This window comes from Pelodiscus sinensis, chromosome 4 (genome assembly GCF_049634645.1).
Source record: "Pelodiscus sinensis isolate JC-2024 chromosome 4, ASM4963464v1, whole genome shotgun sequence".
NCBI classification, from domain to species: domain Eukaryota; kingdom Metazoa; phylum Chordata; order Testudines; family Trionychidae; genus Pelodiscus; species Pelodiscus sinensis.
Window position 1 is genome coordinate 102781619 of NC_134714.1, and position 15033 is coordinate 102796651.

The following is a 15033-nucleotide window of genomic DNA, read 5'->3' on the forward strand; positions in this document are numbered from 1 at the left end:
AAAGTCACAGCGTGATTTGTCTTTTTCTCTCATGTGCAGCCCCCGCGCTGTGGCCAGGGGACAGCAGGAGCACGGCGGGCAGAGCCAGAGCACAGCCCTCACTGCTCTCAGCCTAGGGACCAGGGCGTGGCGAGGGGCTAGCACGGCCGGAGAGAACAGTCTCGTTTGACGCCAAGGGCCGCAACGCGGAGCGGGAGGCAACTCGCACATGGGGCGGGGGCGGGCAGCGTCTCCCCTCCGAGCGGCCTGTGGCTCGGCTCCTTCTCCCGCACAGCCCGGCTCCTGCCCCCCAGCAGCTTGCCGGAGCCTGGCACCGAGCCCCCCGCCGCCAGACCAGGCCCCCGGCCCCTCCCGCGGGCTCTGCTTTCGGCCAATAGCGCAGAGGCGGCTGAGCCGGGCGGGCTTGGGGCGGGGCGGGCTGCGGAGGCGGGGGCAGCTCGCGGCGAGAGCCATGCGGCAGGGCGAGGCGGCGGGGCGCTCCTGGGGCCCGCTGCAGCCGGCTCCGCCCGGGGCGCTTGTGCCTGCTCTGCCCAGGCGGCCGCTGCGGCCGGGCTCCGGCTCCCGCGCAGGACGGACAATGCTGCTGCTGCTCCTGCCCTTGCTTCTGGGGGCGGCCCGCGCGGCGCCTACGGCGGCGGTGGGAGCGGAGCCGGGCTCGCGGCGGGAGGAGGCGAGTCTGAGCGAGATGTTCCGCGAGGTGGAGGAGCTGATGGAGGATACGCAGGACAAGCTGCGGAACGCGGTCAGGGAGGTGAGCCCCCTCTGCCCCATAGCGCCTGGGCCTTTCGGTGTGGGTGTGTGTCCGGCCGGCCCCCTTTGATGCTGGCTGCCGTGTTTCCCCAGCCCTTGCTGCCCCGTCGTTCATTCTTGTCTCCGGTATTTGAAGAGGGAGTTTCCTATTTGATCATAAATTTTGTGTAAACGCTAATTTGTGGCTGCCAAAAATCTCAGAGGCCTGCTAGTACCGATCAAAGGCGAAAGCAATATCATCAGAAACTACTGTAGATAGAGTTGTTCGCTTGCTTCAGCATCCGCGTCTTTGAGACCCTGCAGACATCTCTTTTGCTGACACAACCCTTTCCCCACCTGCCTGGTGCAAGAGTGTGTTGGTGTTAGGTCCCTAGCAGTATCTTGCTCTAGTTTTGTTAAAAAATGCAAAAAGGTTATTGATCCTCCTCAAAGACATTGCTTCTCAATCTCCCCAAATCCCATTTCAGGATAGGGAGTCAGCAAGTGGGAAATGCTTATTCACTTGCTGCATTAGGCCCCTACATTTGAGAGTTTGGAACTTGAGTCCATAGTTCTGTGGAAGGAAATTTCATGTAAGGCTTTGTCTCCAATAGCAGTAAAGTGCTGATAAAAGCACTGATATAAGTGCTGCCCTGGACAGCGCTATGTTGCTGGGAGATGCTCTTCAGTTGCCATAGCTACTGCTGCTCCTGGGGTATGGTGTAATCATGCTGGCAGGAGAGCTTTCTCTGGCCTGCAAGGGGCAGCTACACAGGAGACCTTACAGTGGTACTGCTGAGAGGTGTGTAGAATAGATATAGTCAAAGTCTCAGGGTTTTGCAGGTATTTGCCAAATGTAACAAAATAAGATATTTTAATAACATCTTTGAGCTCTGTGCCTTCAGTTTAGTACTGTGAAGCCACTGAAGGCATTCATTATATGACTTGAGTTTCAAAGCCATGCCCCACTCCAAGGGGCTAATAAGTTGCTGGTGGCCTCTACCAATAGAGACTTGACTGCAAAAACCAAGGTATTTTTCTAATGAACTTCCCTCTCCTAGGGTATGTCTACACTAGCCCCCTAGTTCAAACTAGGGAGGCTAATGTAGGCATTCGAAGTTGCAAATGAAGCCCAGGATTTAAATATTCCGGGCTTTATTTGCATCTTAACGTCCGGCACCATTTTTAAATCCCCTTAATCTGAATTAACTGCCCGCGGCTACACGCGGCAGTCAGACGTTAACTCGAACTAAGTCCTTAGTTTGAGTTAACGTCTGACTGCCACATGTAGCCGCGGGCAGTTAGTTCGGACTAAGGGGATTTAAAAATGGTGCCCGGATGGGAAGATGCAAATAAAGCCCGGAATATTTAAATCCTGGGCTTCATTTGCAACTTCGAATGCCTACATTAGCCTCCCTATTTCGAACTAGGGGGCTAGTGTAGACATACCCTTAGATAATATGAAAAATATAGTAATAATTTTAAAAACTAAGTCAATTGCAGACAAACCCATTCAGCAATTTAGGAGCAGGGTCTAAATTTGAATCCAAAATTCATTTGGTGAAATATTGTAACCTTAAAACTGTTCAGTTAACTCCCTCTTTGCTCTCTAGTCTGAGTCTTTCTTAGGGCCAAGTTTTGCCCTTGGCTATCTTAAGCACCTCCAGATGAAATTGCTAAGAGCACTGGACAAATATGTGAGAGTAGAATTTACCATTTTAAAATAGCAACCATATTTTTTTAAATGGCTGTATTAACTGTTGAACTGAAACCTTTCATTCAGCCCATAGTGAGTTTTACTGCCTAAATTCAAATCCCTAAATATTTAACGCAAGACTGTCAGCATTTTCATTATAGCATGTTGACACAGCACTGACGGAACACTGTGGATAAATTACAGAAATGGAAAACGCTGTATTTTTATTTAGAAGGTTGCATCATAAGTCTGTGTAGAAAATATTTCTTAACATTTCAGCTGCATTACGTTGACAATTTCCCTTCATGACAGAGAAAATATGTTGTTAGTTGTGCTTTCAGTCACACACAATAAACTAAAAGTTCATATAACTTACGCTGAGGTTCTGCTGTTTCCTCATAGTTTATTCCAAGAATTTCCAGTGGCATGCAGCTTTTCCCCTTAAATCCTGCAGACTTGGTTTACTCATTTATTACATTATACCCTTGCTGTCTGCATCCAGTTCCATTAAAATCCACATAAAATGTCTTTTTAATGTTTACATTTTTATTTAGTGGAGAACAGCTTTGTCCTATGCTTCAGGCACAGCTAACCTTAAAACTGTGTCAGAATTTCCATTAGTAGTTGTTTTCAATGGTTAATAGGACTATAAAAGTTTGCTCTAGGCTGAAATACGTTCTCAATCTGGGAGCAATTTTTTTTAAAACCCACAAGTTTATGGTGTGACAGGAGGAAAATTTCAAATGGTTATGCTCTTCTATAACTAGATGAACTTAGGTCATTAAATCATTTTGTGAATGAGGGACAACTTTTTAAATCTAGGCACTGATCTGAAGAGTCAGATACATAAATGAATATGCCAGATTTTCAGAGTAGTTTAGCGTACTTGGTTCTCAATTAGGAGCCCATAATGTTATATTTGTGACTTAAATTTGAACTTCACTGCAGTTATTAGGTGCCTCCTTCCTGCTAACATTGCTCCTCTCTTTTTTGATTCCCAGTTCTACTAACTCTTCATCTCTGTTTCCTCTGCTCCTGTTTCCACACTGAGTGCCTAACATCCAGGCACCAGGTAGACTTAACTTCTCTACGCTCTTGTTCTTACCTCTTTGAGCATAACCATTTTCCTTGTAAAATAGCACTGATCTTCTATACCTTCAACCTGGCCAATTCTTATCTATATCTGTTTCCTGACATCCTCACTCACTACTATCAGTCTGAGCCAGGTCCACTAGTTTCTTCAAGAATTAATTTTATCCCATGCAACAGAATTTTCGCATCCTTGGTTCCGTGCCCTCCATCTTCCTGCTCAACATTTTTCCCTCTATAAAATCTCTTAATGTTCTTTATCCTTCTTTCCATTATAATAACCCTTGTTCATGCATTAGTCATTTCCTTTCTATTCTCTTGCCTAACTCTCCTCCAGCATATCCACAGTATGAAGTATCAAGGGGGGAGGAGTAGGAGGCGCACTCAGATACTGTGGTGATGAGCACATCAAAAGAGCAAACAAAAATGCTGCTGAAGAAATAATCTTCCTTTCTCACCATTTGGGTATTTCACTCATCTTCATGTTTCTGGTCTTCACTTCTGTTTGTGTCTGCACAACCTCATTTCTGCTTATCTCTGCTGTCATTTCCTCCAAGTGCCCTTCACTAACACAAGCTTTCCTCCTACCAGTTGTTTGTACAACAGTAGCCTCAGGGCTTCAACTGAGCTCAGTCCCTTATTTTGCTAGGAACTGTATAAATACATAGTAAGAGGGAGTCCCTGCCCTGAATACTTACTGCAGGGGTTGGCAATCTACAGCATGGGAGCTGACTTGGAGTAGTATGCGCTGTGGGAGCTTAGCCCCGCGTACTCCCAGCAGCTGCTGGAGCCTTGCGGTCACTGCGCAGCTGCAGGTTGAAGAACCAGCCTGGCATCTTGCTGGAAGGGCAAATGGGGAGCGGAGCCTGGGGAAGGTGTGGGAGTTCAGAGGCCCAGCAAGCGGAGTGGTTAGAATGACCCCACACTTGGTTCCATGTCCCTGGGGTTGCCCCTGCCCAGCCTGTGCATGCAGCTGCCAGGAGCTAAGGGGTTAACACCTTCCCCCCTCACTACAGGCTCTGCTCCCTGCTCCAGGAGGGAGCGGGGCTGGAGCTTCTCTGCAAATCCGGGGAGGGGTGGCAGGTCATAAGCTGCGGCCGACTACTCCGTGGGGTGCCAGGATCTGGGCTGCGCTGCACTGCTCCCTAGAGGGGGTGTGTGGGGTGTGTGGAGACCATTCCCCAGTGCCCCACTGCACTAGGCCAGACTGGAACCAGCCCTGAGCAGTCCCAGGCTCTGCCTGTTCGAGACCCAGAGCAGCAGCCTGAAGGTGAGGGGTGAGCCCCGATAAAGGGCTGGGCCAGGCAGGGAAGTCACTCTCCTTCCCTCCTCCCCCCGCCCTCGGCCCCTCCTTACCCCACCTCTGTTCCCAGAGGGTTGCGAGTCCCAGCGCTGCTGCCCTGCCGGTGTTCACGCTGAGGGCACAGGGATGTGGAGGTAGGATGCGGGTGAAGGAGGGTTTGCTCTGAGGGGCATGCCCTGAGGAGCAGGGATTGGACTGAGTTGGATCATGGGGCTGAGAGGAGCAAGACTGGAGCTGAGGGAAGATGTGGGGGTGGGGATACAATTTTACTTTCCTTTACTCCCCACTTCTTTGCCTCATAGAATCCTAGAATCATAGAGCTGGAAGAGACTTCAGGAGAACATCAAGTCCAGCCTCCTGGCCAAAGCAGGACCAATCCCAACGAAATCATCCCAGCCAGGGCTTTGTCAAGTGGAGACTTAAAAACCTCTAGGGGTGGAGATTCCACCTCCTCCCTAGGTAACCCATTCCAGGGCTTCACCACCCTCCTAGGGAAATAGGTTTTCCTAATATCCAACCTAGACCTGGATGCAGTACTCCAGATGTGGCCTCACCAGAGCCGAATAAAGAGGAATAATCACTTCTCTAGACCTGCTAGCAATGCTCCTCCTAATGCAACCTATTATTTCATTAGCCTTCTTGGCTACAAGGACACACTGTTGACTCTCATCCAGCTTCTAATCCACTGTAATTCCCAGGTCCTTTTCTGCCGAACTGCTGCTTAGCCAGTTGTCCCAGCGTGTAACAATGCTTGGGATTCTTCTATCTCAAGTGCAGGACTCTACACTTGTCCATGTTGAACCTCATCAGATTTCTTTTGGCCCAATCCTCTAATCTGTCTAGGTCACTCTGGACCCTATCCCTGCCCTCCAACATATCTGTCTCTCCCTTCAGCTTAGTCTCATCCACAAACTTGCTGAGGGTGCAATCTATCCCCTCATCCAGGTCATCAATGAAGATTTTGAATAAAACTGGCACTAGAACCATTCCTTGGGGCACTCCATTTGTAGCCAACTGCCAACCAATCTAGCCAGCCATTGGGCCCGACAATCTAGCCAGGTTTCTATCCACCTTACAGTCCATTTATCCAGTCCATATTTTCTTAACTTGCTGGCAAGAATATTGTGGGAGACCGTATCAGAAGCTTTGCTAAAGTCAAGGTATATCACATCCACTGACTTCCCCATGTCCACAGAGCCAGTTACCTCATCATAGAAGTTAATCAGGTTGGTCAGGCATGACTTACCCTTTGTGAATCCATGTTGACTATTCCTGATCACTTTCCCCTCTTCCAAGTGCTTCAAAATGGATTCCTTGAGGATCCCCTCCATGACTTTTCCAGGGAATGAGATAAGGCTGACTGGTCTGTAGTTCCCTGGATTGACTTTCTTCCCCTTTTTAAAGATGGGCACTACATATGCCTTTTTCCAATCATCCAGGATCTCTCCCTCCCCAATGCTATATGGCTACATTCTCACCCTCTCATCTTTTCTGCATTATTCTCCCAACCCCCTCCCACTCCTAAACTCCCTCTCGTATCCTCACCCCACACCCTCTTCTGCTGCCAAACTCCCTTCCAGACCCTGCCCTGCTCACCTCTTCCTGCACCTCACCTCCTGCCCAGATCCTGCACCCCTATCTCTATCCCACTCTCTGGCAGCACTGTCCTGCACATTGAACCCTTCATTTTTGTTCCCACCCCAGAGCCTAAGGGAGGTCCACGAAATCCACTAACTCTGGAACCCCAGGAAAGTAAATCTGGCCTATGGGAAGCCCTGAACTTCAGTCCTCCCCGGTCCCTTCCCCTTGCCACCTGAAGAGTGAGATGTTTCAGTACTCTACCCCTGCCAGAAATAAAGAAAACACTGAAACCTCTTGTGTTGGACATAAATTAATATTTACTTTATTTAAAAATAAATTTGATAAATTAACATGCGAAAGTTAAAACGCTTAATTTGTTTAATAATTTAAATTAAACCATTCTCCCCAGCCGCCCCTGGTTAAGAAATTTTTGTCACCATACCCAGCCTGCCCCTGCTTTCCTCCCCCACCTCTCTCTGGCACATACTTCTGTAAATAGAAGTGAATAAGCTAAATCTTGGCATGTCACTTGTGAAAGGTTGCTGACCCCTGACTTGCAGTGTAAATAGAACAGACAGAGTGGGAGAGTGTTACTGTCATTTTAGGTATGTGGAACTGAGACATACAGACTAGGTCTGTGGTTCCCCACTGCCGGTCTGCAGACCAGCACTGGCCAGTGAAGTGGGCCGTGGCGGTTGTGGGAGCCAAGGCTATAGTACACTGCCCAGCGCCTCGCCTTCTACCGCAGCTGTTGGGAGAGGCATGTCCTGCTCCACCTCTCAACCAACCAGTGCTCTGCAGGGGCAGGGTCTCCTCCTGGAGTGGTAGAGCAGTTTGCTGCTCTGCAGGAGAGCTGTGTGGAGCCAAGGACGGTAGCCTTAGAGCAGCTGTGACCCAGGCAGCAGTGCTCAGGTGGGAGGCAGTGGAGGGCTATGTGAGGGGGGCAGGGCAGGCACTGGGGCATCAGGATACTGCTTGGGGGCTCTCCAAGGTGGGGGGCTGGCACTGGGGGATTCTGGGGGGGGGGCAAAGCTAATACTGGGGGAGCTCTGGGGGCAGGGCTATTACAGGGGTGGTCTAAGGGGTGGGGGCTCTAAGGCAGAGCTAACACTCGGTCACGGGGGCATCTGGGGTGGGGAGCTGATACTGGGGCGCTTTCGGGGCATGGCGAGTAGCGGGAGGATTATAGTGGCAGGGTTGGCACAAGGGACTCTGGGGATGGGGCTAATATTGGGGACTGAGGGCTGGCACTGCAGTGGGGTTCTGGAAACAGGAGGCTGGCTCTGGGGAGTCTTTTAGGGAGGGCTCTAAGGGTTAGGGGGCTGACACTGAGGCATTTGGGATGGGGGCCTGGCACTGGGGGCATTGGGTGCAGGGGACTCAGAGGTCAGTGGCTGGTGCTGGGAGGTGGTGATGGGCTGTCACTGGGTTAGGACTGGCACTGGGGGGGCTCAAGAGGCAGGGGTGTACCTCAGCCCTGTCCCCTAGAGCTGCCGCGAACAGCTGGCATCAACTGTGGCAGCTGCCTGCCTTGTTGCGACTGCTGGAGTTGATGCTGGCTGTTTGCAGCAACTTTGGGGTCCAGGGCTTTTGGTGGACCGGCAACATTTTATTTGCATATTCATTATCTTCATAATGAATATGAAAATATGCCAATGAAATGTTTCTGGTCCACCGAAAGTTTATGAATGGGTTTGTCAGTCTGTGGTATAAAAAAGTTTGGGAACCACTGGACTAGGTCACTTGCCCAAGATCGTACAGGAAAGGAAAGATCACAAAGCCAAAACTGAACCTCTGAGTCCTAGTCCAGTGTGTTCTCCACTTAAACACCCTCTATGTTCCTCCCCATTCTCTGCGATGAGTCTTTTTCTATGCTTCCCCTTATTAATTTTCCTTTTTATATGGTGCATCAACTGACCCTTCTCTTTAAATCCCTTCTCAAAAATCAGTTATGTGACCCAGGCAGCAGTGCTCAGGTGGGAGGCAGTGGAGGGCTAGGTGAGTTATTGCCTGAGGATGTTGTGAAGGCTAGGACTCTACCAGGGTTTAAAAGAGAACTAGAAAAATTCATGTAGGTTAAGTCCATAAATGGCTATTAGCCAGGATGGGTAGGAATAGTGTCCCTAGCCTCTGTTTGTCAGAGGGTGGAGATGGATGGCAGGAGACAGATCACTTGATTATTACCTGTTCGATTAACTCCCTCTGGAACACCTGGCACTGGCCACTGTCGGCAGACAGAGTACTGGGCTGGACGGACCTTTGGTCTGACCCAGTATGGCCATTCTTATGTTCTTAAGAACCCTTTCTGTAATAAGCCACCTGACAAACAAGTCTTTAAAAATACTGAATAAAAATCACATCTGAATGTTGATCTACATCTGCACAACTGCTATACTGTACATCTGTCCTCGGCTGTAAGTTTAATGTAGATCGTAAGCCCCAATGGAGTGGAGACTATGTCTTGATCTATTTTGCAATGCCATGTGTGCTTTGTCAGTGCTTAATAAAGAAAGACTGTTATAGTCCAAATATGGTAAATTGAACCACTTCCTTATTAATTTTATATTTTCTTAATGATGGGTACAGAGATCTGAAGTGAGATATTGTAAATATTATACACATTTCAAAATAGCCACAGCAAAAATGGTTAGAAAAAAAGATACTCAAAAAGAAAACCCATCACTAGTAGGACACATGTCCCTAGGAAAAGTTTTAAAGATCAATCTGGTAAACAGTATTTTAGATCTAATATGGAGGTCTCAAGTAAATAACTAGTTTATTTGGAATCCCAATAATGTTAATGTCCCCAGGGGTTTCTCTTGTTCACAAAGATTACTTTCCTGGTTTTGGGCTTGTTAAATTCCAGTCCTTTTAACTCTTTAATTCAAAGAATGAATTTGTCATCTTCTTCCCAGTATGATCGTAACACTGGGAATTCATGGAGTCTGATTTTTCACTCCAATACAATGAACATTTTACCTGTTGATAAGAAGTGCAAGTTTGAATATGCTGGTCCTGATCCAAAGCCAGTGGACATCTGTCTCTTGACTTGAGTGGCTTTTAATGAGACTCTTAGGCTATATCTATGCTAGCAAGGTTTGGTGATAAAACTTAAGGCAACAGGCAGGAGTTGCTAAAACTGGAAGTCCGTCAAACTGTTTTTTCTGGTACTCACTGTGAACAACTTGTGGCCACATCTGCAGCTCCCTCATTGGCAGAAAGAACAAAGCATTGTGAGCATGCATTCCCACAGAGCCTTGTGTCACCTTCACACAATAAGCACTATGGAAACGTGTAATGTAGCACTAGGCATAATGGGAACTTGAAAATAATTTCCTGTCAGCCATCTGTTTTCTTCCAGCGTCCCTGTGGGTTTCCGGATTTCACCCCATCTTGAACAATCATGATGAGAAAACATGGACCCCAGCCTTCTGGTCCTTATTGTGAATATAGTGCAGAAGACTTCACATATTTCAGCATACCTAATTATGGAGCTACTAGTGGATAACGACCATGAATAATTGTCAGTTTTGGATACTGATTTGGAAATTAATTTATTAGAGTCTGATTCAGAAGATTCATCAGAGGACGATGAACTGATACTTAGTTTTATTATGAGAGACCTGAGAGAGTCATTGGATTGTCGCTTTTGGTCCAGGGAAAACAGCTCCGAGTGGTGGGACTGCATTGTCATGCGGGTGTGGGATGAAGAACAACCGCTACAGAACTTTTGGATGTGCAAAGCGACCTTACAGGAGCCGTCTGCCGAGCTGGCCCCTGAACTGCAGCATGAGGACACCTGAATGAGAGCTGCTTTCTCGGTAGAGAAGTGTGTGGCCGCTGCTTTGTGCGAGCTGGCCATTCCAGATTGCTATTGTTAGGAATCTGTTTGAAGTAGAGAAGTCTACCATCGGGGCAATACTTTTGCAAGTGTGCCAGGCAATAAGTGACATTTTTCTGGACAGGACAGTGATTCTGGGAAATGTGGATACTAACTCAGTTTTAGCCCATGGTGGATTAAGACATTCTGCTGCACCCACTTACCCTCCTGACATTTAAGTCCATAGAGAGGCTGATTTATTGTCCTATTTAAAGAGCCTACAGCTCAGGAGTATGGTGTTCCAGTATCATGACACCATGATCATGACAGTATCTCTGTTGCCTTAAAAAAAAAAAAAAAAAAAAAAAAAAAAGCTGGCATGCTCATTTTTGAGAGAGCTGAGGAAACATTTTAATACAATATAAATTGATGCTAATAAGTGTGATATTGTACGGGTAGGACAAAGATGTTGCTTGCTCTATTGTAATGGTTTATTTTAATGGTGATTTGTAACCTTAGGCAAAATGTATTGCTCATTAGTTAATTGTATTTACTAGATGGAGGCTGAAGAAGGGGTAAAAAACCCATCAGAACCTGACTTTGAAAACTTACCTCCCAGCTACCATAACGAATCCAACACGGACACCAAAACTGGTAATAAAACCATTCATACCCACCAGGAAATTGACAAGGTATGAAACAATGCATGTAACGACTTACTTACCTTTGCTGTATACTGGCTTTTCAGAGTAAAATAATGTGTTAAATTTTTTAGAGAATCTAGAGTTCCTGTTCTGTATAGGGATGTTAAAAACCGAAGTACTGTAATAGGGTAACCATGTAACCGCTGAAAATCTCAGTGGTTATATGGTTACCCACAGCGAAGCCTTCCTGGGAGCAGGGCCGTTAGCCCCTGCCTCCCTGGGAGTGGAGCGGGCAGCCCTTGCACACCTCTTCTCCCGGGTAGGAGGCTTTGCTGTGTCAGCAAAGCCTACTCCCCAGGAACAAAGCCTGAAATTAGGCCACCTCCCCAGGAGTGGAGCAGGGAGCCCTTGCCAGCCCTCCTCCCAGGAAGGAGGCTTTAGCGCTTATTGGTTAAAAGGTTAGTTGTGTACACTCAGACATTCCTAGTACCATAAATGATTTGCTTGTATAATTAGCAATAGGTGGGGACACAGAAAATGATTAATGTGACAACAGTTTTTTTTTGTTTCATTGCTGTAGTGACATTTGATACTGCATAGTAATGCCTAGTGAATGTGGAATACAGATGTAATTCTTAATGTGAACTACAAAAGAGTGATCACTACTGAAGACTTGATAATTAGTTTCTTGACTATATTTCAAAAAAGCATAGTGGGATTTCTTGTCCACTTACCCAGGAAATGAAAAAAATAAATAGGAGTAACGTTAGAGTAATACTGAATTAAATGGTAACAGAGGACTTGCGTGGCATCTGTAGTCATCTAATTTATTATTCCTCTTTTGCCATATTAGGTTACAGATAACAAAACTGGATCAATGATTTATTCTGAGACTATTATTACATCTATAAAAGATGGTGAAAGCAAGAGGAATCATGTGAGTAAAAGCCTTTTTTTTTCTTTTTAAAAATTAAACAAATGTGGACTTTATCATCTAGAATAAATCTGTACAATTTAGAGCTCAGACCAATAGAACAATTAAATATTAAAAACAAATCACTTAGGTTTACATAAGAAGTAGTATTTTTAAAACACTTACATTTTGGTTTCTTCACATATTCTTTGCTGATGCCTCATGTCATTGTGTGGAGCCACCGACAGCTTTGCTGGGCCCTCCCCACAGCCCTCAGAGCTGACCACATAGCGCTCTGGTGGTGACTTAAAGGGCCTCAGGCTCTGGCTGCCACCGCTCCTATGGTAGTGTCTGCGGCTGGGAGCCCCGGGCCCTTTTGAATCACCAGGCCCCAGGTCAAATGCCCACTTTACACACAAACCCCTGCATCCCGGTTGGTGGTTCTGTCATTCAGCCAGATATCTGAGTGACACTATCTGGCAGGTCAGTGGCTAAGGAAATTAATAAATTGGAGTCCACTACCTGAATTCCAGTATGAACTCCCAGAGTCTTCTGGTCCTCACAATCTGGTGGTACCTAGAATCACAAAGTTTGAAGTGTAGTCTAATGTGGAAGGAGAATTCTGATATAGGTAAGTATGATGGTGAGTATAAAGGTTTTGTTGGTATGAGCTGGGATATGGCTGCTGCCACATGCAAGTTATGCAGATCTTTCCAATGAAAGCTCATATTTGTTTGATGTCACTCTACTCCATAGGTGTTATGTCTGTACCTTGTATTTTACTGAGAGTGGTTTGGAGACTTTCAGAAAAAGTTGTTGCCATTTCTTTCTTTCTGATTAATTTATCTGCTGTTTATTTAGGTATATCAAGCAATAGTTAGCCAAAAACAGACTTCCAAAACAATTGGATAGACCTTGTATTTTTCATGTAGCGTTAAATGAAAACTTGTGAAAATTTGTTCTGCGATGTCTTTGATTGCCTTCTATATAATAGATGTTAGAGGTAATAGATGCTCTTATGTAACAAAATATTTGATCCAAAAGAATGACTCATCGTGTTACTCAGTTTTGCAAAATAAAATAAGCAATTTATCTGGGGTTGTTTTTGTTTTGGGATGTTTTTTTAATTGTGCTGGCAATGTACTGTAAGGTAGTTGAAAAGTACAGATAATAAAATTGGAATAGTATTCTTTGTATTTACTTTGCGGGGGACACAGAGAATGAATTCTAGAAGACACATTCGTTGGCTTACTGAAATGCTGTTAAGCTGGCTTAGGAGTGTTTGGAAACTTGTAAGAGAAAATTGTAAGAGGGGAATTGGTGGCCTGGGGTGCCCTGGCATGTGGGTTGAGCAGTTGGCAGCACTTTGAATCTCTGGATGAGGAGTATTAGTGCCCCAGAGGTGGGATTCCAGGGGGATGTGGGCCCGTCCAGTTCCACCATATCCCAGGCCAGGGTCCCAACAGATCCCACTATGGCATGCTGACACTGATTCCAGTGACACACCACCAGATAGTAGGCTGGTTTCCCTGGGCTGCTGCTTAAACTCCCCCTTATTCATACCTGCATCCACAGGCAGTCTTCTATCTCCTCTGGATACATTCCCAGTGGCAGTCCCAGCAACTCTTCCACAGCGCTGTCCCTCAGAGGAGTCCTCTGGCCTCCAGCTCCTACAACATGCTGGGAGTTTATGGTCAATCTTCATCTTCACAGAGGTCTTCAGCAGTCATAGAATCATGGAATCCTAGCATTGGAAGAGCCCTCAGGAGTCATCGAGTCCAGCCTCCTGCCCATGGCAGGACCAACCCAACTAAATCCACTCAGCCAGGGCTTTGCCAATCCGCGACTTAAAAACCTCTAGGGGTGGAGATTCCACCCCCTCCCTAGGTAACCCATTCCAGGGCTTCACCACCCTCTTAGGGAAATAGGTTTTCCTAATATCCAACCTAGACCTCCCCCACTGTAATTTGAGACCATTGCTCCTTGTTCTACCACCTGTCACTACTGAGAACAGCTTCTCTCCAACCTCTTTGGAACCTCCCTTCAGGAAGTTGAGGGCTGCTATCAAATCCCCCCTCACTCTTCTCTTCTGCAGACTAAATAAGCCCAAATCCCATTGACTCTCCTCATAGGTCATGTGCTCCAGCCCACTAATCATTTTGGTTGCCCTCTGCTGGACTCTCTACAATGTGTCCACATCCTTTCTATAGTGGGGGGCCCAGAACTGGACACAATACTCCAGATGTGGACTCACCAGTGCTAAATAAATGGGAATAATCACTTCTCTAGATCTGCTGACAATGCTCCTCCTAATATTAGGCCATCTGCAGCCCTAATATGCCATTAACCTTCTTGGCTACAAGGGCACACTGTTGACTCATATCCAGCTTCCCATCCACTGTAATCCCCAGGTCCTTTTCTGCCGAACTGCTGCTTAGCCAGTCGTTCCAGCCTGTAACAATGCTTAGGATTCTTCCATCCCAAGTGCAGGACTCTACACTTGTCCTTGTTGAACCTCATTGGATTTCTTTTGGTCCAATCTTCCAATTTGTCTAGGTCACTCTGGACCCTATCCCTGCCCTCCAACATCTCTACCTCTCCCCCCAGCTTAGTGTCATCTGCAAATTTTCTGAGGGTGCAGTCCATCCCCTCATCCAGATAATTAATGAAGAGGTTGAACAAAACCAACCCTAGAACCAATATTTGGGGCACTCCACTTGAAACCAACCGCCAACCTGAAATCGAATTGTTAATCACTACCCATTGGGCCCAATAATCTAGCCTGTTTTCTATCCACTTTACTGTCCATTTATCCAATCCATACTTCCACATTCCAGTGAGACGTGCACAGCCCCAGCCGTCTGCAGCCCTGGGAGCATGGGGAAATTGGGTGGTTCATTGTGCCAGCCTTTCCCGGAGCACAGAGAGGGCAGGTGGCCTCTCTGGCCCCGGAGGAGTGTGGGCAGCACCTGGTCCCAACCTCCCCATCCCAGAAGCCCAGATAGCCCCAGGAGACTGGGGGAGCTGTGCTGAATGGGGGAAGTGTGTGGACAGGGACAGCCGGGCAGTTGGGGAGGTCATTGCCTTCTCTCCTGCCTCTAATGCATGGTTCGCTGTTCATCTGCCAGGGCCCCCGATTCTTTTTTAGAGTAACTGCTTCCCAGGAGAGAGTGGCCCATTCTGTAAGAATTGATTGTCCATACTTCTCTATACAGATAACACTAGAAATGACTGTAAGCTGTTTAGGGCAGGGGCACC

At 46.9% G+C, this 15033-nt stretch overlaps 1 protein-coding gene across 1 annotated transcript in view; it reads left to right on the plus strand.

Annotated features, from left to right (window-relative positions):
* The first annotated feature begins 397 nt into the window (after positions 1–397).
* Positions 398–15033, plus strand: part of DKK3 (dickkopf Wnt signaling pathway inhibitor 3) — a 58787-nt gene continuing 44151 nt past the window's right edge. The window contains exons 1-3 of the mRNA XM_075927903.1: positions 398–751; positions 10776–10910; positions 11716–11799. Of these exons, the coding sequence (XP_075784018.1) occupies positions 452–751; positions 10776–10910; positions 11716–11799 (519 nt within the window). The 5' untranslated portion in view covers positions 398–451. The remainder of the gene's footprint in view (positions 752–10775; positions 10911–11715; positions 11800–15033) is intronic.